Source organism: Rhinatrema bivittatum, chromosome 15 (assembly GCF_901001135.1).
Source record: "Rhinatrema bivittatum chromosome 15, aRhiBiv1.1, whole genome shotgun sequence".
Lineage (NCBI taxonomy): Eukaryota > Metazoa > Chordata > Amphibia > Gymnophiona > Rhinatrematidae > Rhinatrema > Rhinatrema bivittatum.
The window spans coordinates 47839827-47863518 of NC_042629.1; the positions used below are offsets into that span (position 1 = coordinate 47839827).

At 43.7% G+C, this 23692-nt stretch overlaps 1 protein-coding gene across 3 annotated transcripts in view; it reads left to right on the forward strand.

The window, feature by feature from the left end:
- Nucleotides 1–23692, forward strand: part of TBX15 (T-box transcription factor 15) — an 88091-nt gene that overhangs the window by 28555 nt on the left and 35844 nt on the right. For 2 of the 3 annotated variants that reach the window (XM_029578911.1, XM_029578912.1), the window contains one exon: nucleotides 16302–16518. In XM_029578911.1, the coding sequence (XP_029434771.1) occupies nucleotides 16302–16518 (217 nt within the window). Of the gene's footprint in view, nucleotides 1–4272; nucleotides 4374–16301; nucleotides 16519–23692 lie in introns of those variants that run through there. The other variant, XM_029578913.1, reaches the window with a different exon arrangement.

A 23692-nucleotide genomic window follows, 5' to 3' on the forward strand; every position in this document is an offset into this window, starting at 1 on the left:
GGTTCGAGGCAAACTGAAGCTTAACAGCCTCATTTCGTCTATTTGACATGAATTTATTTAATGCAAAACTCCGCCCTTTCAGCTTCCACCGTTTTCTCTTCTCCCAGATCTCTTCCTTGTGCCCTTCAGGCCCGATTATTTTATCTTTGCCAGCGCCTTTGTGTTAACAGAAAGGCAAAACAAAACTCAAAGCTAAATAACAATATTCTAAAATATTTACCGTAAATGAACCGCATAGACGAGGACATCTTTTATGGCTGCAGAATTACTGTTCTGATCCCACACTAAGCTGTCGTAAAAAGCAGAAATTTAAACAGATAAGTAAAATCTGGTTGCACCCCAAATATTGGTCTGGAACGTGCAAAATAAATTGCTCTCAGATAAATGCATTTCAAGCAAGTCGGGTGCTGGGGAAAACCCATCCATAAAACCTGAAATCAAAATCGGCACGAGGGGGAAATGATTTGTCTTATATGTTGTTGGTGGTTGGTGGGTTTTTTTTTTTTTTTAATATAAATTTGAATCTTTTAAATGACCAACTCGTGAGGCAACTTTCGAACTAAAGGTTTTTATTCTGGGGGATGGAAACCAAAGAAGAGAGGAAATAACTGATGCCTTTAAAAAAAAAATAAAATAAATTTGTGTGTGGACATAAAATTTCAGGAAAGTAAACGAGTCTTCCGGATGCAGTAACTGGAGCAGCTGCTGAATTTCTAGTTTTATATTTTAAATTCCCCTTTGCCTGGAGGCAGCCTAGGGCCGACAGTGGCCGAAGAGATTGGAGGACCGACGAGTTCCGCTCTTGCTATTCATCTCATTATAGATCCCTGGTTTTATCCCCATCCTCCCCATATTCTAGCATTTATCCTCCAAGTTTAGCTGCTGTTCTCAGTATTTCGTTAGGTATAAATTATATATATATATATATATATATATATATATATAACACATCTAAATCTACAATTAACGTTTCCTGCTCCCTAAATTACATCTCTCTGTTAATGTTTTCACGCGACAGACGGACACTCTCCCCGCTCCCGCCGTGTCCACTTCCGTCCGTCCTTCACCCGATTACATTTTTTTCTCATACAATTGCGCACTCAGTCCAAGCTGAATCCAATAATACATTCGCTTTAGAAGTCCTGTCTTTTCGATCGGTTTTCCGCCGAAGTTGGCCAGGGATTCCTCGCCAGCAGGCAACATCCAGGGTCCTCTTCCCGTCGGGATAACGCCCCGCTCTGCGGCCCTGCTGTATCCGGCGATGCTCAGTTTCTATCTGTGCTGCACCCCGAGATCGCGGAGCTCTTGGAAGCTCCTCACGGGAAGGGCCGTTTGGCTTTTGCATCAACCACGGGGAAGGGGTTTAGCCCGGGCGGGGGAGACCCAAATAGACATTATTAATATTATGGCGGTGCTTGGGAGAGGAAGCTTAAGGCGCAGCTATAATGGAGACTTTGACAGTAAAACGCATCTAGCTTGCTCCGGTTTTAGGCAAATACTGTAGCTTAATGGCACTGGTTCTGAATTTGCCGACTTTCCCTTTAACATTTCAGGCTATTTTGCATTCTGAATAACCCAAATAGAAGGAATTTAAATCTGTAGCGCCGCAGAGTTCCAGAAATTGTATTGGTTTCTGAAAAGAACCGGGACCTTTCAAAACTGATGTACTAATGGACCGAGCTCAGAATACAATGGGGAATCTTTTTCTTAGGCTTGGTTTAAGTAAAGGTATCGCAACTTACAAAGAATTCAGTTTATTATTAATATCAGTTCAATGGTAAACCTGCCGGATCAAGTGCATCCCAGGTCTGAAAACTAATTATTTGGGCAAAAGTGCGTTGGCACTCTTGACTTTAAACAGATGAATGCTTCTCCTCTTTCTTCATGCCATCACTAATACACCAAAGAGCTCTCACCTTGCCAAGCCCCCAGTGACATAAACCCGTATTGTTCAAGCCTAAGAGACACAACTTGCAAAAAGCACACGAATCCAAAATGCCTGCGAGCTACAGACCCTTAGAGAAAATCTTTAGAAAATCGAAGGCAAATCCGCTTTTAGAGAACTAGTTTAATATTCCTGCTAAACTATCAAGTTTGCAGCGAGTATTAGGGCTGTTTTTATTTACTGAGGAGGGGAGAAGAGGAAATGAGCTCCAAGGATTATCACCCGGGCTCTCTTATGTTGGGGGCTTATTTTTAAAAGTCGGAGGGATTTTTTTTTTTTTAAAGGAAAGAGCAATCGGAGACAGGTTTGTGAATCATTATTATGTGTCTACTTTATCTCTGTGTCCTCAGAGAAAGTAAAAAAAAAAAAAAAAAGAGAAAACATGGTAAAGGGGGTGAAAACAGAACTAGAAAGGAGACTAGAGTTTATTTATCTATGCTTGATTACTCTTACAGGAGGCCATCAAAGCAAGGAATATCATACAATTATTAAATACAATCATACAAAATATGGCAGTGGTAATAAACATGGACACAGGCTAAACAAATTAACTTAGTCTCCAGATTTGTAATTTATCCCAATCACTCGGTCATGCTTTTTCTTCCCCATGTCCTACATTTCAGGTAACTCCCTTCTTTCCTAATCTGGAAGGGTAATTTGCTCCAGAATGTTGGGTCTAAATAACTAAAGCCTGTTTGACACCCGAGTCGCAGCTGGAAATCCCTTCAAGAAGGAATCTCCAAGAGCCACCGCTGAGACGATGAGCCCCAGTCTGTTCGACAGTTAGATACTGGGAGATTAGGCCACACACTGGAAGACCAACATTGGCACTTCGGACTGATTTCTAGGCTCATTCGTTGTCAACCAGGGCAGATCTCCACGACTGGAAGGATATGGATCTTATTTCTGCATTCCAGTCGGCAGTCTGGCTGCTGGGTCTTGGAGCAGCTGTAAACGCTTCAGATTCCCATTCCCCCAGAACCCCAGGTACTAGAAGCACAGCCGAACTGAGCACATGGTGGCACCAAGGGCTGCTGTGGATTCCCACAAAAAAAAAAAAAAAAGCTTCCCAAAATACTCCGTTTTCAGTGGAGGCAGACATCTTGTCTACATTGTTTGGATATTGCACTGGTAGAAGTTTAATTATTCTATGATGTTTTCCCATGTCAACAACTGCGGGGGAGTTCTGCTTGAAATATTCCCCTACATTGTTCCCTTTATCCCCCCTCCCCCATTCCATTCACCGGTCCATTTTTTGCAAGGAGAAACGCTCTTTTTGCCCAGCGCTTACTAGAGTGCGCACTGGGCAAGAAGGTATAAACTAGTGCTATAACTTTACCCCCCTGCCCTCAAGAATGCCCTTACTTCTGATCTATAGTGACTCAGTGTTGTGTGTGGCATTCAAGTCAGTGATTCTGCTGTTAAACTCAACATCAATAAGTGACCTTACACTTCTCCACAATGTCCATAACCAGGGCGACCTCTTTTTCAGGTCTTTGGTGACAAGATGCGCCACCCAAAATGTAAGAACGGCAGTCACACGAGGAGAGAAATATGGGCGGTGAAAATCAAGAAATGCATGCTGTGAAACTGAACAAAAATATAGACGCTTCCTCCAAGAGGGCCTTTCCTAGGCCTCTGAAAATGTAATATGGGTGGAAGCTTGGGCTGCGATAAATCTCAGCCTGAAATGGACACTGTGCAGCCCTTGAATCTATGCCGTTATAAAGGTGGTATTAACGAGGGACTTGCTGGCTACTGATCTACAGCACACCGCAGAACCGGCAAACGTCCGGGAACACCGTCTCACACCCTGCCTTAGACATCATCAGGGTTTTCATTTCTAGTCAAAAAGGATCTGTGGAGTGGGGGAGGGGAGAGGAGATGGAGCTGGAGGAGCAAGGCCAGGGCTTGGGTGCGACCCCCCCCCCCCCCCCCACACACACGTATGTGAAGACACCCAGCGGAAGCACCGAGGCTAACAGGCTCCTGTCGCTTTGACCTTGGCTGTTCTACCTCATGGACTCCTCAATGGTGCCAGCAAATTGCACAAAATCAAGGCTTATGTGGCCGCTCCCATCTCAGAGCAAGCAGCTCCCACAAACTCTGCCTTGGGACCCAGAAATGATCCGGGCTACCACCAGCTCTGCTTTTCTGCAAAGGACCCAGCAAACTGATTTCTGCCACAGACTCGATCCTGCCTCCTTGAGTACCAGAAAAAATTGATAGAAAGCCATTCCGTGTGGTGCTGCCAGAAAATGAGTCCTGGGTATCGCCAAAAAAGAAGCTGGATTAGCACAGGTTTGAAACTTGGGAGCTGTAGTGCTAATCATCCAGGCCGGGACTGAAGCCTCGACAGTGGGGAAACTTGTTCTAATCTAGCCTCTTCGGGGCTTCTCCTTCGCAGCGTCTGCTTCAGTACCAGGAGGTAAGGGGCTGGCTTAGGGAGCAGAGGTGCTGTTCTCTGCTCTGTCTGCTCCAGGCTATCTTGCTATTTGGAGCAACTTGAATTTGTGAGCTGTGAGCCTGTTGATATTTTTAAAACGCCTAGAGCTGGAACTGGCAAAATCTTTAGTACACCAGAGCTTAAAAAGTGATTTATCAGAAAGATTGACCTTGGTGGGGACACTTTTTGTGTTTGGTACGTGCAGCTTTTCTATATCGATTTCTTGCTGTTTTTGACTATTAAACTGAGCAAAAGAAGAGAGAAAAAAAAAACCAGCTTTTGGATATTAAAACCAGAGCTTAGTAATATGGTTTGGAATGAAATCTGAACCGGGAGAAATGTGGCAAGATTACCCAAGCAGGCCTGATGCGAGCTTGCGGCTGTGTTAAAGTCACGTCGGGCTCATAAACACTGCAACATGTTCCTCTTCCAAAAACCCAAGCCAGAAATAGCAAGAGGAGTCCGCCCCTCCCTCCCTTTTGCTCTTCACTACAGCTGTTCCAGCCAGAGCAGGCTAGAGCCCTACCCCTGTGCAAATCACAACCAGGCCCAGGAAGAAGAGAAAAATTAAGAAAACAATAAAACACATTTAAGACGGTATCACTATGTACCCTAGTGAGGCATCTTGGAACAGAAAAAGAGAATCAATAGACTCTTAATGCTGAGCAGCAAAGTGTCTTCATGTTTTCGGTCTTTGCTGGGAAGCCCTCATACATTACTAAATTTAGGACGGACAATTTCCCCGCTGTAAGTCTCCTGTCCTTCCGACAAAGAAGTTCCTGGTTTAAGGAATAGAGAAAAGGGATAGATATACCCTATCCCGCCAGACTACCAGGCACAGATCCAAGAATGGACCCGCAAACATGAGGTCGGCAGGGCCCAAAAGAGGAAGAAAGAGAGCAAATCAAAAGCTTGTTTTGCTAAATGTTACTCATGGAGGGAGGGTGGTTTCTACTGTAATCGACCAACAAAACCACCTCAGAATAGACCCCAAACTTTGCCCCCACTTCTCATTGAATTCTGCGGCTTAGCCAATTCCAAGGTCTGCGGAGGGTTTCACTGCTGGCTCTGGGTGAAGCTTCGTTGGACGTTTCAGCTCCCAGCAGATTCCACCCACGGAGAGGAGGGGCCAGGGCTCTCCTAGTATCCATCCAGATATTGTACTTTGCTTAAAGAGAGGTCCTGCTCGCAGTCATTAAGCGAACACAAATGCACAGGATCAGATTAAGGCCAAATGATGCCCTGAACACAGCCCAACGATGGTGCCCCCCTCGGCCCTTCCACTGCTTAACTGACAAGACATTAAGACTCGATAAGTGCTGAAGGTGGAATAAGAGATTAAAAGTTCAGTTTTCTGAAAATGTTACGCATTTAACACTAAATAGCAGTAAGCAATATAGGAAAAGTATTTACTTAGCGCAAGGGGGCGACAAACAAAAATGTACATTTTCAACACTGTGGTGCCCCCCTGCCCCCTTCCCTCGGTGGCCTATGCACCTGCTTATTTTGCTTAATGGTTAATCCAGGGCTACAAATACTTCCAACACGTGAGCAAATAAAGGTAGGGGGAGAATTCTCTCCCCTTCTTAAGATGGTTCTGAAGCCCAATACGGTTGTACTATCAGTTTTTTTTTTGTTGGGTTTTTTTTAAACGTCATGAACACATCCCAGGATATTTTTTATTTTGTTTTGCACAGTTTCCTGTCCGACATAAAAAAAAAAAAAAGCTAACAAAACAGTTTTTGTTCCTCATTTTAGCATGCACGAAAGCATTTTAGTACCCGTGCTGGCCAAATCACAAGAAGAAAGTGCACTGTAAAAACCAAGGGGACCCATTTTCAAAGGAGTTCCGCGCATAAACGTAACGCATCAACGTAACGCACTATCCTGGCAATTCTCAAAAGCCATTTACTCGCGAAAAGTGCACTTACGCGCGTAAATCCTAGGGACAATTCAATGGCATGTATCGTAGCAATTTTCAAAAGCCCGCTTACTCGAGTAAATGCTTTTGAAAATCAGGCCCTAGGTGCGTAGTAAAAATGACAAATGCACCTTATGGATGGGAAACAATTGTTTTCCACGCTCGTCCCTGAAAGGCCCGTGGGGGTTTTGGCTTGGGAGCAGGCTGAAGGGCTTGGACCAGATGTAACTTGACACAGACGCAGGAGGGCTCAGGCCCAGGAAAAAGTAAACTGGCAGGTTATGTTTAGGGATCAACCATGTTGTTGTTGTGTTTTTTGGTGTTTTTTTTATTAATTTTTAATGGCCAATCAAATTTCTGGAGGGGGAAAAAAAATCAGCAAAGTGATTGGCTAGAGGCTGTGCTAACCAATGTTAATGAGATGTAAACGTCCGGGTGTGAAGGCTGCAGCTTTTCACGTTCATCAGCGTAACGCTCCCGTGTGTTTTTTTTCTTTTGGCTTCTCTAGTCCAACTACCATTAGCTGCTAATTGGAGTTGGTTTTATACAGAACCCTCAACCCCAAGTAAATCATAGGAAATAGGGATTTTATTTATTTATATACCCTGCTGTTAAATTATTTGTCATTCTCATCAGCTTACAACTAAACATTCATAAAAGATTTGCATTTAAAACATATCAGAAAAATAGTACTGTAACACAGAGATACAACCCCATTGCTCTTCTGGGCATGCCTGCATAAAAAGTAACCCTTTCAATTTCTTCTTAAAGGTCTTAACATCATTTTCCTTCTTAACCTCTGCTTTGGAAGATCATTCCAAAGTGAAGGCCAATATTTGAGGATGCTCGTCCACGTATATTCTGCCGTCTTATACCTGAGCTCTCTCCGTAAACACTTATCTTCTTGTTGGAGGGCCTGGGAAGCTCTATAATCTGCAAAAGATTTTACCTGTCTTCGGAGCTTGCCAGAATTTTACATTCTGGTTTTATTTTCTTAAGGCCACTGGCAATCAGTGTAGGGTTTTCAGAAAAGGGGATATGTGCCCCCCCTCCCCTCCCCCCCAGCCGCCGCTACAAACAGGCCTTCCGGAGGAGAGGAAGAGTGGCGGCGGGGACACCGTTGATATGTGTGCTAAGTCTACAAGCGCACATTGACAGCGGCCAGGGAGAAGGCGGAAATGTGTGCATGCATGCATGTCTGCACTGGTTCTGCGCACACCCAGAAATACTTACGCGCATAAGTCCGCTTTGAAAATTTGGCCTGAACTCTGCATGCACTTTGTACATGCAAACAGTAGCTCTGTGCATGCTGCTGGTTATTAACAGGGAAGAAGAAATAGAATGGATTATAGCAGACTTTAGGAGCAGTACTAAACAGTGTTTACACAGGTGAACGTGTAAAAATGCAGTAAGACTGTTGCTTTCCCCCCTTACTGTGGGTAAAAGTTTGGGAGCTGTTTGACAGCGTGTACACTTGTACCTGTGGTATTAAAAAAAAAAAGAAAGGGCCGAGCATGTGCGGAGATTTTAATTTTGAAGTTCCATCAGGTACCTGGCACCTGCTTCACGGGTTTCCAGGTTCCCCTGCCAGCCTGCGCTTTCCAAGGGAACTGTGGCTTGCAGGCCCGGGGGCAACGTGCCCATAACCAAAGGTTCAAAGTTAGCTGGCACGCGCTTGCAAAGCCAAGGCGGAGTCTTTTGTGAGTAATCTAAGACATTAAAACTGCAGGTAAAGCAAACGTAATGATCTGCTGTGAAGGCGTCAGAGTTTGAGACATTTCAATATTCACATCTTTACTCCTCGAAACTAAAAACTAAACAAATAGAAGCAATACAAAAATGCTATCTTATTTTTATTTTGGGGGAAAAAAAAAGGAGAAATTGAAGACTTCCACCCATACATGCATAGAATCTGTTGACTTCCACAATCTAAAATTAAACCAAAACCATGTGTGTGTGTGCATTTCCTGTGGATTGCTTACGATATTTGTACCATCCGGAGTATTTTGTCTGAACCAGAAAGATGAGATGCATGCACAGCAACCTCAGAAACCTCAAAAAAAGAAGTGACCACACCATGCAAAACACATCCTGGCTTTCCCATGACCAGCAGCAGCGGACTTCATCATATTTATGGCATATGGCTTGTCCAAATTTTAATTTTTCACTGCCAGTTTCAACAGAGCAAAAAAAAAAAAAGCCCTTACAAATCCTTACCAGCGTGCAGTGGAAGAGTCTATTACTGTTTCACTGCCAGAAGCAAAAAGTATTTCAGATAGAGACTTTTGGGAACTTGATCTAAGTTTGCTTAACTGAACTTTCTTTATAAAGTTTCTTTAACAGGGAAGTGCCATCAGCTACAAGGTGTGCAAATACAAATCCTCGTAATCTGTTTAGGCTTTTTGAATACTAATTTTCTAATGTTTAAGATTGACAGAACAGTGAAAGCCATGAGAAAGAAGCAAGTTCCCATAGCCCTGGACTCCCAGAGTGCACTGCAGGTGATGACATCACAATGTGCGGTGCTGCTGGAGGAGGCACAAGGAGCTTGAGCACTAGCAATGCTGATTTTATTTTGAGGCAATAACTGACACAGAAACATTTGAAATTCAGGGCCGGATTTAAGAGTTTGGTGCCCACAGGCAGAGTACCACAGCAGCACCCCTTCGAAGCTCTAACTGCACGCAGTCTTAAAGCAAGCAGAAGCAGGCTCCTCTGTGGCCTGGATATATTTGGCGCCCATGACGGCGATGGCCCTGATGAGATTATGGGAATGGATGACCGGAGTTGCCTGCTGAGAGAGGAAATTTTATTCTGCAGAGCTGCGAAGTACTGGCAAGAGGGCTCCATGGCACCATGGAATTATGGCGAGGAATTGGCAACAGGGCAGACCCGTCAAACCTGTGACCTCGTCAACGAGAGCCCCTCTATCCACAATATGCTGGGAGACAGCAGCAGCTGCTTCTGAGGTGGCATCAAGCATGGTTTTAGGAGAGGATGGAGAAGGGAAATTCCAAAAATAGTGATTCATTTTAGGTGCTTCTCAAGGCATGTAAAATAGAAAGAAGTCATTTTGTGTACGTTGAGAGGCATGAAACTTGAAGGGACAATGCACTTACATTTTGTGACAAAAGAACTTCCACTGTGCTCAAGTTTGGGAAAAGGCCTCACTTATTTATGTTAATAAGTCACAAAAATCCCATTTTTTTTTAGCACATAGCAGGTCCCATGGTGGACCTGATTATGTCAGTACAAATCTTCCCTGCATGTGGTCAGATCTGCTGATGAAGCTCCACACGGCATACTCCTGTCCTTGCTAGTTTTAAATTGCCAATACCAGGAGCTGAAAGCTTATGGGAGAGAGAAAATCTAGAAGGGCAAAGCCTAAAGGGATCCTGGTGCAGACACATTAGGAATTTGGGGCTTCATTCTGTTACCATTCCTTGTTCTATTGATCCTCCTGCTAAGAGTCTGAATTTATATTATTCATCTATTTCTCCTGCATTTATCCAGCTACTAATGCTCAGTATAGTGAATTCTTGCTTAAATAAAACCATTTTTAGTTTGTGTTATATGCCGGTGTGGTGCATTTCATCAGCTGCTATGGTTTCTCAAGCAGTAATGATGATTACCACTCCCAGTTCTTACAGTGGGTGCTAATTAACATCAGACCAAGAATTACTGCTACACAGAATGGCTGTGGTGCGCTTTTATCAAGCAGGAGATAGGGCGGCTTAGGGCAATGTTGTAGGGTTACTGCGTGGCTCCAAATCCTCTTTAATGGGCTGAGCCTCTGAGCCAGTCCTGGTTAGCCCCAGTTGACGTACAGCTTGTCGTGAAAGCCCTGGAGCCACCCAGTGACCATACAGTATTATAGGGCTTTTAGCCCAAGCCTTCCTTCCCCTCTCTCACCAGTCACTACCCCAACCAGACTCTCTCCCACCCACCACCCCATACATTCACCCACAGTCACTTCCACTCTCACCAGTTACCACCCCTCTACCCAAACACACAGACAGACACCAGGGGAATTAAAAGTATGCAAGTACCAACTGCCAGGGTCCCTTTCCTAAAATACAAAGGGATTGGCAAAGTCAAAATATGCATTTGCATTAGATGTTTTTGCAATTGCTGACGAACTTGATGGTACTAAATATATATTATATCAATTATTTGTTTGTTACCAGGCACTGGCCACCCCCCCCACCCCCTACAAATACCACCTTGCAACCTTGGCAACACAAACAAGTAACTATGGGAATGCATAGCCATAACTCTAGCTAACAAACTGCTCCCCCAAATGACACTTTTTAAATGATTGCTAACTTTTTCAGTTAGTATGCACTAAGTTTCGTTAGTATGCACTAACACGAAATACTATATTTTAAGGGAATTTTGTCTTTTTTTTTGTTTTGTTTTGTTTTGTGGCGCTCCTGAAAAGAATTGAAATAGACAATTTTGTTGCCATTATCTATTTCATTTAAAACGAATGCACATCTCTAGAAAGGATTACAACAGCTTCTTCTGACAGAAGAAGACTTAATAGTTTGGAAACCACTTTTAGACTGCACAATCAGGCTTTTTCTTTCTTTTTTTCTCTTTAATACATTTATAATTTTGATTCAGCAGTTTATTCCTGCTCCTTTTGGCTGCTAGGTCAGATCCAGGCTGGGATCTGGCACCAGGAGGCTTCATTCACAACTGCCTACCGTAAGGATTTTGGTCCCCCTGTTCCATAACACCTCCCCACTTACTCTAGTCCCATCATTGCAGCGATGGTCCTGGGCCAGGGGCTGTGCACCAGGACTCCTCCTGGAACCTTGCAGTTGTGTGTCCTGAATCTGGTCACTAGGTGTCACCATCGCACAATGACTGTGATTCCCTTATCCCCTCCCTGCTATGGTCTGTGAGCCCTGGCTGACCTGGGGAGTGGAAGACCTGAACCAGGCTGTGTGCAGTTCATGCCTCGAAGCCATTAGACTGGCCTGCTGGTTTCTTATTGAGGAGGACCTGGCAGTTCTGCTCATGTGATTGTCTTTCTTTGCCATCATAAAATAATTAAGCAAGGAGCCCTGGAAGCTTCCAGTATCTCCTTGGTTGTAGATACAGACCAGGGACATTTTTTTTCTCAGCATAAACGGAGGAGGCTTGTTTAACAAAGGGATGTGGTGGGTGGGAGAACATGTTCTCTCCCATTGAGACCACATCCCTCCTGATCTCTCTGCAGCAGTAAATCCCATATTGACAGATACCTTGGCGAATACAGACAGAGGGCTATGACTTGCTCACCTGGGCACAGGGGTACGTTCTGTCCAGCTGGTGAGAGCAGCACAGGTGCCTGTGGGATGCTTCTCACATAGTGCACCTTGAATGCAAGTTTTCCCACAGTGCACTGCTAATGCATTTTAAAAGAAACTGCAAAGGTGCCACCCTGCTAACTCCCAGGGAGATAAGATCATTGTGTGTTCAAGGTTTTTCTCCCACTGGTGGCTTGATTGAAACCATCATTGCAGCAAATCCATTTTACAGTCTGTTTAGTAGCTCATTCGGTGTTGTCCACACTCTCTAGCAAATGAATTAAACATACAACACTGCAATGTTTGTGTGCAAAGGGTTTTCTGGAACCTAACTAAAGTTAACATAAGACCAAGCGGTTTGCCATCCATCCTGTTGTTCCATACTGTAATATATCACAATAAGATAATTAAGGCATTTTGTATCACCAACTGATCTCAGGACTGTAACCAAGCCTCAGTTCTCAATATCATTGGTTCCAAAACCTGTCCTGGGGGACCCTCAGCCAGTCAGGTTTTCAGGATATCTGCAATGAATATGCATGAGATAAAATTTTGCATGCATTGATTTTTAGGAAAAGATGAAAGTTTTTAAATCAGGCCTTTGAGTTTTAAGTTTGACTTGGATTTTCATTTTCTGTTAGTTCTATTTAGTAAATGTTTGATACTATGTTTGTTACATGATGATCTGTAATCTGCACCGATTGATATTTGTTGGATTCTGCAGAATATAAGAATGAATAAATGTATCCGTAGCTTTTACTGTGCATGTGCCGGGGTATGCAATAAATATTTGTCAGCTAGTCCTTGCTTTTCAAAGGTGCAAGCTATATTTCCAGCACCAGCAGACATCACACGGTGTTGGAAATCGAATAAGAAAAAGAGCCAAGTACAAAAACCCTGCCAGCTGAGACGGTTCTGATCACTTCAATAAATATTTCTAAAATAAAGCTGAATTTTTATTTTTTTTTTGGTGGGATTTTCTTTTGCCTTCCTCTGGATCACCAGAAACAAACTTTGGGTAATTTTGAGGTTTACTAAACCATGTAAGGAATAAAATTTAAATTGCACCCCAGACAGAAATAACGTTCTGGATATCTGCCTGGGTAGAGTTGGGCAAGGGGTGAGATCCTTCAAACACAGAAACATGCAGATAACCTGCACGGAATGGCATTTACTACCATAAGAAACTTGCTGGGCAGACGATGGACTATTTGGTCTTTTTCTGCCATCCTTACTATGTTACAAACATTCACTGCCATTTCTACAAAAGGTTTTGCTCTACTTAGGGCTGCCAGCTCCATCCATGTCAACCCAAAGGGGCTGATCCAGTTCTGATTATGCCCCATTGCATGTAGGGAAATGTAGTCCTCCTTCTCTCAGGCAAAATCAGAGCTACAGCTACATGTATGTAATGGATCAGCCTCTCTGGATTGACTTGGATGAGGTGGCAACACTACCTTTTAATAACAGGGTTTCATTAATAATGACTTTTAGAACAAAGAGGGAATACTTCATTAATTTTTTGACAGCTTTATGGATCCCCTCAAATCTAGAGTAAGTTGGGGGCTGGCTTGGTGGCACCTAGCAATGCTGCATGCTCTGTGCAGAGGAATGTGGATTTGATTTGCCGCTTAGGTTTCCTGTTCCTCCTGGTTAGCTGCGGATGCCACAAAGACAGTTCTCATAGCCCCTGGGGGGAGAGGGTCCAAGCTGTCATGCAATAGCAACACCCAGTGGGAAGAGCCCTCATGCATGGCTCCAGGCTGCAGGGCCGACCCTGGGATGAATTTGTCTGAGCATGGCCCCTCCCCAAAGGTTGAAAATCAGGGGGAGGGGGGGGGGGGGGAGAAAGGGGCTGGTGTCCATTTGTTCCCCCTTCCTCAGCCCCCCCCCCTACCAGCAACATACCAAGAGGTTAAGGAACAAGGGGCAGGGGCAATCCTCACATTGGTGGCCCAGGTGCCTTAGAGAACTGCTTCTTTAGGGAAATGGGAAGGAATAAAGGTTACATTTTCATCTTAAGGGAGCTACTGGCAGAGTGGGAGGATTCAGGTGAAGTGGAAGAAACTAACAGGAGCCATACAGAAAGCAACACATCTTTATCTTTAGTAATTCAAACGGTATTCTCTGTGTTTGTTGTTTTTTCAATTTTGTATTTTTGTGGATGCTGTTAAGCTCTGCAGCCTGGTCCGAGAGTAGAAGGAATGAGTCTTGATTAAGAAGCTTGAATCATAGTTGACTGTGTGGTAGCAAACCTTCCATATAAAATGATGCACTGTTATGCATTTTGGATGGAGCGGTCCACAATAAGGGGTGAGATGCTAATGTCCACAAAGCAGGAAAGAGACCTCGGAGTGATTATATCCAGAGAGTTCACAGCAGGGGAAATGGGGTGATAAGATGGTGGCCAGAGGGATGCCGGGATGCATATGGAGACGTATTACAGTGCAGATTGCTAATGAGGGCTCACCTGGAGTATTGTTTGGTTATGGAGGCTTTACTTCTGGAAGAATAAAGAGTGCAGACGGTGCAGAGAAGCGCTACCAAAATGGTGTGAGGTCTGCATCAGAAGCCCTATGAGATGAGACCTAGAAATCCAAACATGCAGAACTTGGAGGAGAGGCGAGATGCAAATCTGTTTCATGAGAAAGGAAGCTCTAAATTGAGTCGTCGTGATATGAGGCCACAAGGAGACAGACTAAGCAGTAGCATCAGGACATCTTTATGGAAAGGGCAGTGGAAGCGTGGAACATCATCGCAGAGAGGGTGACGGTAGCTAAAACAACAATGGAGTTTGAGGGCATGGAATAAGCACAGAGGATGTTGCCAAATGTGGAGAGAGCAAGAAGAATGACTTAGCGGCAACTGTTTGTGTTCATAGCACCTTACTCACCTTGATTCAGCAGCGAGTGTCATGGCTGCCAGAATATCTGGTGAAGTGGTGAATATGAAATGTTTGAGGTCCTCGTGGAAATGCAGATGGTCATGCAGGCAGGATACCTGGGAGGCTGGGTATTTTGGTTAAAAGCCATGCTGGTATTGCTGGCTATTTAAGATTATTACAGAGCTGTGAGGAAAAGTGGGTGCTGGAGGGAACTAAGTGAAGATCTTGTATGCACTTGTGTACCTAAGACACAAAGGATCATTCTGGATAAGGAGAAACCCTGCAGGTGGTCATGCTCCGTGTCTGGCAGCTGGAATGTATTCTTCGCAGTGTGGAGAGAAAAAACTTGGCAAACTGGATGATCTTGCTCTAGCGTCATTTACTACATTACTGTGCTCTTGTGATCTGTGGTTCTGCCACGTTGAGTAACATCAACGTCCCTGATTTATACCAATAACAAATTCCTGCACTGTATTGCATGCAGTATTTTAGAGTGATGAAATGTAGTATGGGGATGCAACAACCTAAGTGTGAGGCAATTTTCCTCCTACCCTGCAATGTCCCTGGACAATTCTTACCTGCAGTTTTTTCAAAGGAGGAAAAAGAACCCGCGCCTCCCTGCTCTGCGGATATTTCTTCCGACCAAGCTATGAACCTGCATGTGGTTTTCTCCCTGCGCCTAACCCCGCCCTGGGAATGCCTCCACTATGACACGGGTAAAAGCCCGTGGGTTGTGGAGCTCTGCATGTATGTTTTACCCACGTACAGGATGGGCGGGTTTCACACAGCTGACTCCCACTGTTTGGGAAGGGTAAAATTACCCTCCCCAAATGGCACATATAAAACGGTTCTACCTATCTTGTATGTGCCATTTGGACTGGCAACATATTTTGGTTAGATCTGTGATACAGCAACAAAAACATGCAAATTCTCGGATTCACCCATTGTGCTTCTGCTGGTCCCCATAGAGTTGCTGATGAACCCCTCTTTTGATTTGCATATCTCTGCTGCTGCATCATTACTTGTAGACAAATGCTGGCCAGTGCCAGGCAAACCTTCACATTTTCATTAAAAGGGTTACAATAATAATAAAATACTGCCAGAAACCTTAAAGAAAGATGTTACAATAAATAAGAACGTAAGAGATGCCAAACTGGGTCAGACCAAGGGTCCATCAAGCCCAGTGCCTGTCTCCAACAGTGGCCAATCCAAGACGCAAGTACCTGGCAAGGAGCGAAGACGAAGATGAGGGGACCTGGAGCGTCCTAGCAGTGAAGGTGTTGGAGGGCAGCTTTGTAATGGAATTTAAACAGGCTTTGGGCAGAGGCAGGGAGGGGGTTGAGAGATTTCGGTAAAGGGAGCAGGTGTTGGTTTGAAAATGAGAATTTATATGGTCGTCCACCTGAAGAAGTAGCGAACCAGAGAGGAAGAGACCTGGGCAAATTTCCCTTCCAACTAGAGAATTCTGTGCTGTGTAAGGAGAGGAAAATGTGCCAAAAATGGAAAACCAATTTGGAGTTATGTGATGTAACTACTGCATACATTTTTTGAAAATGAAATTGAGTGACAGAAAATGTAAGGCAAATAAGGGTTTTTTTTTTCCTGTTTGGGATGACCCTGCAAAGTATAGTCAGATACAAGTTATTTAAAAAATATTGAATATCACACTAGGAGCAGAAAAACACAACTATAATAAATAAAGCAAACTGTATAAAATCTCCCAGTATAGCATGTTCTGGTTTTGCCCCTTGAGCACTGGCGTGTTTCAGTTCTCCTCCTTACCCATGACGGTCTTGGTACTTCCACAGATTCGGAACAGAGTACCGGCTCGGACACGGAGGCCCTGGCTGAGAGGACATCCTGCTCCTTCGGCTCCCACTCTGATCTCACCACTCCTCCTGCAACCGATGCCCCTCCGCCTTCTGCCTTGTCCATGGATGAGATCCAAGTGGAACTGCAGTGCGCCGACCTCTGGAAGAGGTTCCACGACATCGGCACAGAGATGATCATCACTAAAGCAGGCAGGTGAGAAATGCAGAGATGGAGTGAATGACGGCAAATAAATAAATAAATAAATAAATGTCAATGCCTGTTACCATGGTAGGAGCATGTTATTGAAAAATGTCAATGTATTTGATTCCATCAGACTGGTTCTCCATTCTTACTCGCCTACAAATGCATTTGCACTGCAGCGCCTCGTTACCTGCCTTCCCTTCGCTCTCCCTGCACCCTTCCTTGGGCATGTCGCTCTTATCTGTACCTTTCTCCTCAAATTCCAGCTCCCAAATAAGTGGCAGCACCTGAATATCCAGCCATGCTCCATGGCCGCTATTTACCCGGATAACTTTTTATCTGGCTAAGAGGTGGGTGGGACGGGGCATTTTGGGGAGGAGCTATTTATGCGGCTAACTTAGCTGGATAAGTGGTGATATTCACTTCAGCTTTATCTGCTAAGTTTGCCAGATAAGTTAGATCTGCTGTTGAGAATAACTTAAAGTTAACAAAGTTATTTGGGCCACGATGCTAAATATCCCAACTAAGTCATCCAAGTATGTTTATGCGATTGACTCTCCAAGGTGGATGTTCTTTGAATATCCACCTCACTGTGTTTGTTGGAGAAACGCTCCAGTTAAAACCAGTCCTCCCTTGTGCTCTGTGGCCTGAGTTAAGTTTCCTTCTGACATTGTCTGGGTATTTATCTCCCATATTGTGATGGGTATCAGAATAGCTGAACCTGACCTAGAAAATACAGAGCCATGTCCTTGATACTGGAGAGCTTGGTATATTAAATGATATATTAGATACAGATGGGGCTGGATTTTCCAAAACTTAAAGATTTGTCTTAAGAGTGAAAGGGGAGGTACTGTAGTGCCTGAAAGTCAGAATATTTCTGACTCACTCCATTTCCGTCTTTGCCAGCCCTGCATGCAGCTGTTTTCTTCTACTCCACCAGCAGCCCGGTTGTCATCTGCCCGGGCCCCCAGTCAGGATGAGGAGCAGGAGGCTGTAAAAGAGGGATGTGCATTTGTTTGAAACAACAAATGGGTAAAATGCAACGAGTGGGGCAATTTTCATTTCAGGCGTGGACCCACGAAACAAATGGAATTAAACGAAAATTTTAGTTTCATTCTTGTATGCTTCCCATTCAAGTTTATGGCCCATTGAAAAGTGCTGCAATGAGACTGGTAAGTACAGCAACCATGAAGTTCCTGAGTGAGATTGTAGCCAGGACAGAGCGGAGGCAGGAGAAGAGAGCAAGTAGACAGGATGACCAATCAAGATGACTCTGCCCTGCTTCTGACCATACACCATGGGGAAGGGGTTCTTGCTGCCGTACCCCAGACTCTACACATTACGTCCTGCTGCCACTTTGCCTAGTTGACAAGCTACATTTAGACAAACATAGAAATGTGATGGCAGAAAAAGACCATCTGGCCTATCTTAGTGTGCCCATCCACTTAACTAATTTAGCTTAACAATCCCCATCACTATCGTGGAGATCCCTTGCTTTCTTAAATTCAGATTCTGCTTTTGTCTCTACCAACACTACTGGGAAGGCTGTTCCATGCATCCACCACCCTCTCTGTAAAGAAATATTTCCTAAGATTATTCCCGAGTATACCCCCTTTCACCTTCATCCCATGACGCCTCCTTTCCATTAAGAGGCTCACCTCCTGTGCATTGAAACCTTGGAGATATTTACATGTCTCTATCATATCTCCCTTGTCTCGCCTTTCTTCTAGGATTATATATGTTTAGATTTTTCTGTCTCCATATGCTTTAGAATGAAGACCACAGATCATTTTAGTAGTCACCCTCTGGACTGACTCCAACTGGTTTATATCCTTTTGAAGGTACAATTTCCAGAATGATACACTTGGGGGTCTTTCTGCTACTCTGTCTTATTGCTAAACCCTTTATATTACACCTTAGGGGTCTTGCAACCACTCAGCCTTGCTGAGCTGCTCCTGATGCTACCTCCTGGGTGTCTCGTTGCCATACCCCAGATTCTACACCTCGGGTGTCTTGCTGCCTCTCTGCCTTTCTGCTATGCCCCAGACTCTACGATTTTGGGTGGTCTTGCTACTGCTTTGCACCTTTCATGGTACTTTGAGGTCTTCATGCCATTCTTTGTGCTGCTTTGTCCCTCTGTCAGTGCCTGGGACGTTTTTCTGAACCTCTGCTGCTTTGTTCATGGTGCCTTAAGATGCTCATGCCATGCTTGGAGTCACTTTGCCCCTTTTGTGTTGCTTTTGGGGGCTCGTGCCACTGTTATCAGTGCCCTCTTTGAAGCCTTGGGGTGTTCTTGACACTCTTGCTGTTGCTCTGACCATGCCTTGGAGTACTTCTGCCACTGCTGGTACCCTTTTGTCCATTTATTGTACCTTAGGCTATTCATGGCACTTTTGGGTCACTTTGCCACAGTCTTTGATGCCTTGGAATTCTCCTCCCCTTTCTGATGTTGTCTACCCACAAGTTTCATTAGATTTGATTAGAAAATCCCAATTTTGAAGCTAAAAATAAGCTGCATTGCTTCCCCCATTGACTTTTATGGGAAACAAATGAAGCAAACAAACATTTTGTTTTGTTTGAAAAAAATGAAAAAGACCTACTAAACAAGGGATGTGAATCGGGTGCCTGATCGTTAGTGCTTTTGGGTTCGTCTGGCCGCGGGAAAATCTCGTTTTCCCGTGGATCGGCATTTTTTTTAGTGAAAAATCTTGTTTTGGCTTAGTGCACAGTAACAAAAAATAACAAAAAGTAACAAAAAAAATAACAAAAATAAACATTTTTTGTTAGAGCGTGCTAACTCCCGTTAGCGTGCACTAATCCGAAAAACGATTTTCATGAAAATTCGGGGGAAAAAATGTTCGTTTCGCTTTTTAACAGATATATAACAAATTAAGAAATATTGTACAATATTTCAATTCGTTATAAAAACGATTCACATCCTTACTCTGCACATCCCTAAGCATAGTGTGCTGTGTATGAGGGCTGTTCTACCCTGGTCTTAGACAGGAAGTCCACCCAGTTGCAGTAAACCTCTAGGAGAAAGGCACAAAAGGAGTGAGGATGAGTTGTCTTCTGATTAGCATGTCTGCGTGCGTTGCATAGTGCTGTGGCTCTCAGCTCTGATCTTCAGGCCACAATTCACCCCCAAAAGGTCTGCTTTTCAGGGTAATCTAACTATGCAATTAACACAGTATATAGAGATATATCTCATGACTATATATTGTGAATATCCTGGAAATCAGGCTTGTTGGTGGGACCTGTGTTAGAGAACCATCAATGTAGCATTCCTGTTTAGTAATTATGCACTCAGGAACATAGAATAAATAATCTTATGATTATATTTTCTAGATTTGATTTATCAAAGCTTAATGTCATAATGGTTCCTACTTTTGGATTGAAAAATAGAGCATGACATTGAGAATCCTCATGTCCTAATAAAGGTCTAGCTCTTGATGGTATCATTTTCAGAAGTTATAGCCTCGTTGAGGGATGGGTTAAACTGATATTTCTCTGTTCATCTCTGTCTATATGTCTCCCTACCAACATCAGAAGTGCCATGCTGGGTCATTCTGTCTCAGTCAGTGTCAACCCAGATCTCTAAGAAGTACCTGCAGAGTCTACCTGGCCAATAATTATTTATGAACGTTTCCTCTTCCAGAAATTTGTCCAAACCCTTTTTCAACCCAACTTTGCTGGATGCCTTGAGCCCATCTTCCAACAACAAAATGCCATAGTTTAATTGTGCACTGAGTGAAAAAATACTTTCTGCACTTTGTTTTAAACCTTATTTAGTCATATATTTAGTATTTTTGTTTTTAGCAATAGCTTCCACCTTTTTACCAGGCACTAAACGTTAGGCTGGCTGGTCTGTAATTACTCCGGTCACCCCTGGAGCCTTTTTTGAAAATTGGTGTTAAATTGTCTATCTTCCAGTCCTCAAGTACAGAATCAGACTGCAGTTTTGTATTTGACTTCCTTTAGAGTGAATACCATAGGTTCTTGGTGATTTGTTATTAGTTAGTTTATTAATTTGTTCTAGCACTCATCAAGATTCACAATGATTTGTTTCAGTCCCACTGAATTATCATTTTCAAAGAATGGTTCTACGGTGGGATGTCCCCAACATCCTCCACAGTAAAGACAGAAGCAAAGAATTGTTTGTTTGTTTTTTTTTGCTATGGACTTATTCTTGCTCTATCTGCTGTTCATTTAATGGCCCAGCTGATTCCATTTCCGGTTTCTTGTTTTAATGTAATTGAAGAAAAGCTTCTATGATTGTTTTTTTGCCCCATGTCAAGACTTTCCTCACTTTCACCCTATTCTTGTTTCATTGGTGTTTACATTTAACTTGCAAATGCCTTGCCTTTTCATTTTTTTAAAGGATGCCTTTTTGGCTTTTCTAGTCTTTTACAGTCCTATTTAGCCACATTGGGAGATGCTTGCTCTTCTTTTGTCCGTTTTTAATTTGTGGAATGCATTTTATCTGAGCTTCCAAGATAAACTTTTAAACAGTCCCCTCACCTTATTCATACTTTCAACCCTTGTAACTGCTCCTTTTAATTTCTTTCTAACTAGTATTTTGTCATAGTTATCTTTTTTGAAAGTCATATGTTATGACAGTAGTTTCTCATTATTTTTCTCTGATTATCTCAAATTACTGTCACTATTTCCAAGTAGCTCCAGCACCATTAACCTTAGTACCAGTTCCTGCATTTCACTCAGAACTAGATCTAAAGTCATACCCTTTCTTGTTGGTTCTAGGACCAATTGCTTCATGAAGCAGTCATTTATGTTCTGATGAAACATTCATCCAATCGATACTGGGGTAATTTAAATCTCCCATTACTATTGTGTTTCCATGTTTCTTAGATCATTAATCTCCTTTAACATTTTGCAATCTGCTCCACCATCCTATTTGGGTGGAGCGGTGGTTAACCTCCTTTGCTATACTCTTCCCCATTGCATATGGAGTAGTTAGTTATAAAGATTTCAGGAAACAATTTATTGCCTGCAGAATCTGGATGCTTCTTAACATACAGGGCCACGCCAACATTACTTCTATCTGCTCTGTTGTTTCCATATATTTTGCACTCTGGTATCATTGAATCCTAGGGATGTGAATCATTTTTTGATGATTTAAAATATCGTCCGATATTTTTTTAAATCGTCATTAATCGTTAAAGAGTGCGATACAATAGAAATTCCACCGATTTATCGTGAAAAAATTGTTAATCGGGTTAGTGCACACTAACAGGAGTTAGGACACTGTGGGAAATATGCGCTTGCCAGCAAGCCATTTCATCAGGGTTTAAACACTTAACTTCCCTTCTCCCTGACCTTTGCCTGAATAAAAGCATCACTTGTGCTTAAGTCTCTGCCTAGGAAAGGATACCTGACTGTCATGTATTTCTCTGGCTTATAATTAATCCTGATAGCCTGAAAGTAGGGCTGGGTGTTCCCTAGTCAGAGGCAGGACAAAGTCAGGAGGTATAGATTTCAGCAGCCAATGAAATGATCCGTGCACACCCCCTGAGCCAAAACCAATAGTGTAGGGACTTGTCTGTTGCTATGGGAAAGTAGCCAATCATGTAATGATACATCATCTGCCTTTGTATGAATGTACAATAAAAGGAAGAGCCTCGTGAGGGCTCAGCCCTCCTTTTGCTGCCTGCGATGAAAGCTGCCTCAAGTGTCTTCCTTGCCTCCATACTCTACATCTACCTAAAAACCCACCCGACCCTTTAAAACCGCTCCCTTAGCCTCCACCACCCTCCCGACCCCCCCCCCCCCCCCCCCCCAAAACATTTTAAAATTACCTGGTGGTCCAGTGGGCCCCGGGAGCGATCTCCCGCTCTCGGGCCGTCGGCTGCCACTAATAAAAATGGAGCGGATGGCCCTTTGCCCTTACCATGTGACAGGATAACCGTGCCATTGGCCGGCCCCTGTCACATGGTAGGAGCACTGGACGGCCGGCGCCATTTTTAAAGATGGAGTTAACAAGAAAGTGACCACCCGCAGATCCTGCTCACATGCAGGATAATTTTAAAATGAATATGTATGCGCCCAAGTGCACAAGTGGAGAGACGCTGCAATTTTAAATTGTGCTTGCGAGTATGCAAATATCATTAAAGTACCTCTCCCATGTGTATCTTTGCTAGGGCTTTAGCGGCTTTTCCGTTTGTATGCAGGCAAATTTTAAAACGTGCTCACGCAAGGGAAAAACTAATTTTTCCAAGTAGTCCATCAGCTTGCCTAGTTCATATCGAGGTCTTCAAGACCCCTCTGGTTCTTCATCCTGGAAGCCCCACACTTTATTCTGAACCCCATGCCATGCTAAACACCTTAAAACTCGAGATCTCCAGACTTGGTCCTCATCAGGACCAGAAGTAGGGTTACACAGATAAGCTGACGTGCGCCATGGCCAGTTTTTTGTTTTTTAATGCGGACTTAACCATGCGTAGGTCCTAGAACACCCATTCCTCGCCCCTTTTCTGCCCCGTTCTTCTTTACGCATGCACGGGTATGTACGTGCGTGCTTCGTGGCTTCTTAAAATGTGCATTGCTCATGTGAGGCCCGTATATGCATGTATGTCGCCGTTTTTAAGTGAGCTGCACTTTTAAAATTGACCCGTTTTGGTCTAAAAAGAGGATGCAGAATGGAGCTTGGAGTCTAGGTGCATTTATGAGCTGGGATGAAGGGGCTCAGAGTTGGGTCAGAACACTATATCTCCCCATCCCTACCTCGAGCCACAAAGAATTAACCATGAGACCTTCCGGAATAAAATGGCCATAGCTCAGTTTTATTGTAATAATATCCTGAATCAAGCCTTACCAATGTACTCAACTGGGTACTCTTGTACAACCCACCGAGCCTGCTGTATACCAGCCTAGGCCGGTTTGCTTGGGCATCCATTGTGATCTTCCAAGGTAGGGGCTCACGGTGCAGCATCCCAGTATTGTGATATACCACCCGCTGGGGCAGGCTGTCGCAACACTACCTCCCCACAGGCAAATTGCCCCTCAACATACATTTCCGATAAAGGATGGAGAGGGGGTCTAAGGACTAACTCTTCCCCTTGGCCAAACGTGCTGAGCATGGCCATTGTCTTGTGTCCAGCCCCTTGGCTCGGGTACCCTTCCTCTTATAAAACCGTCGTATTCCGAACTCTTCCTCTTGTCCTGAATG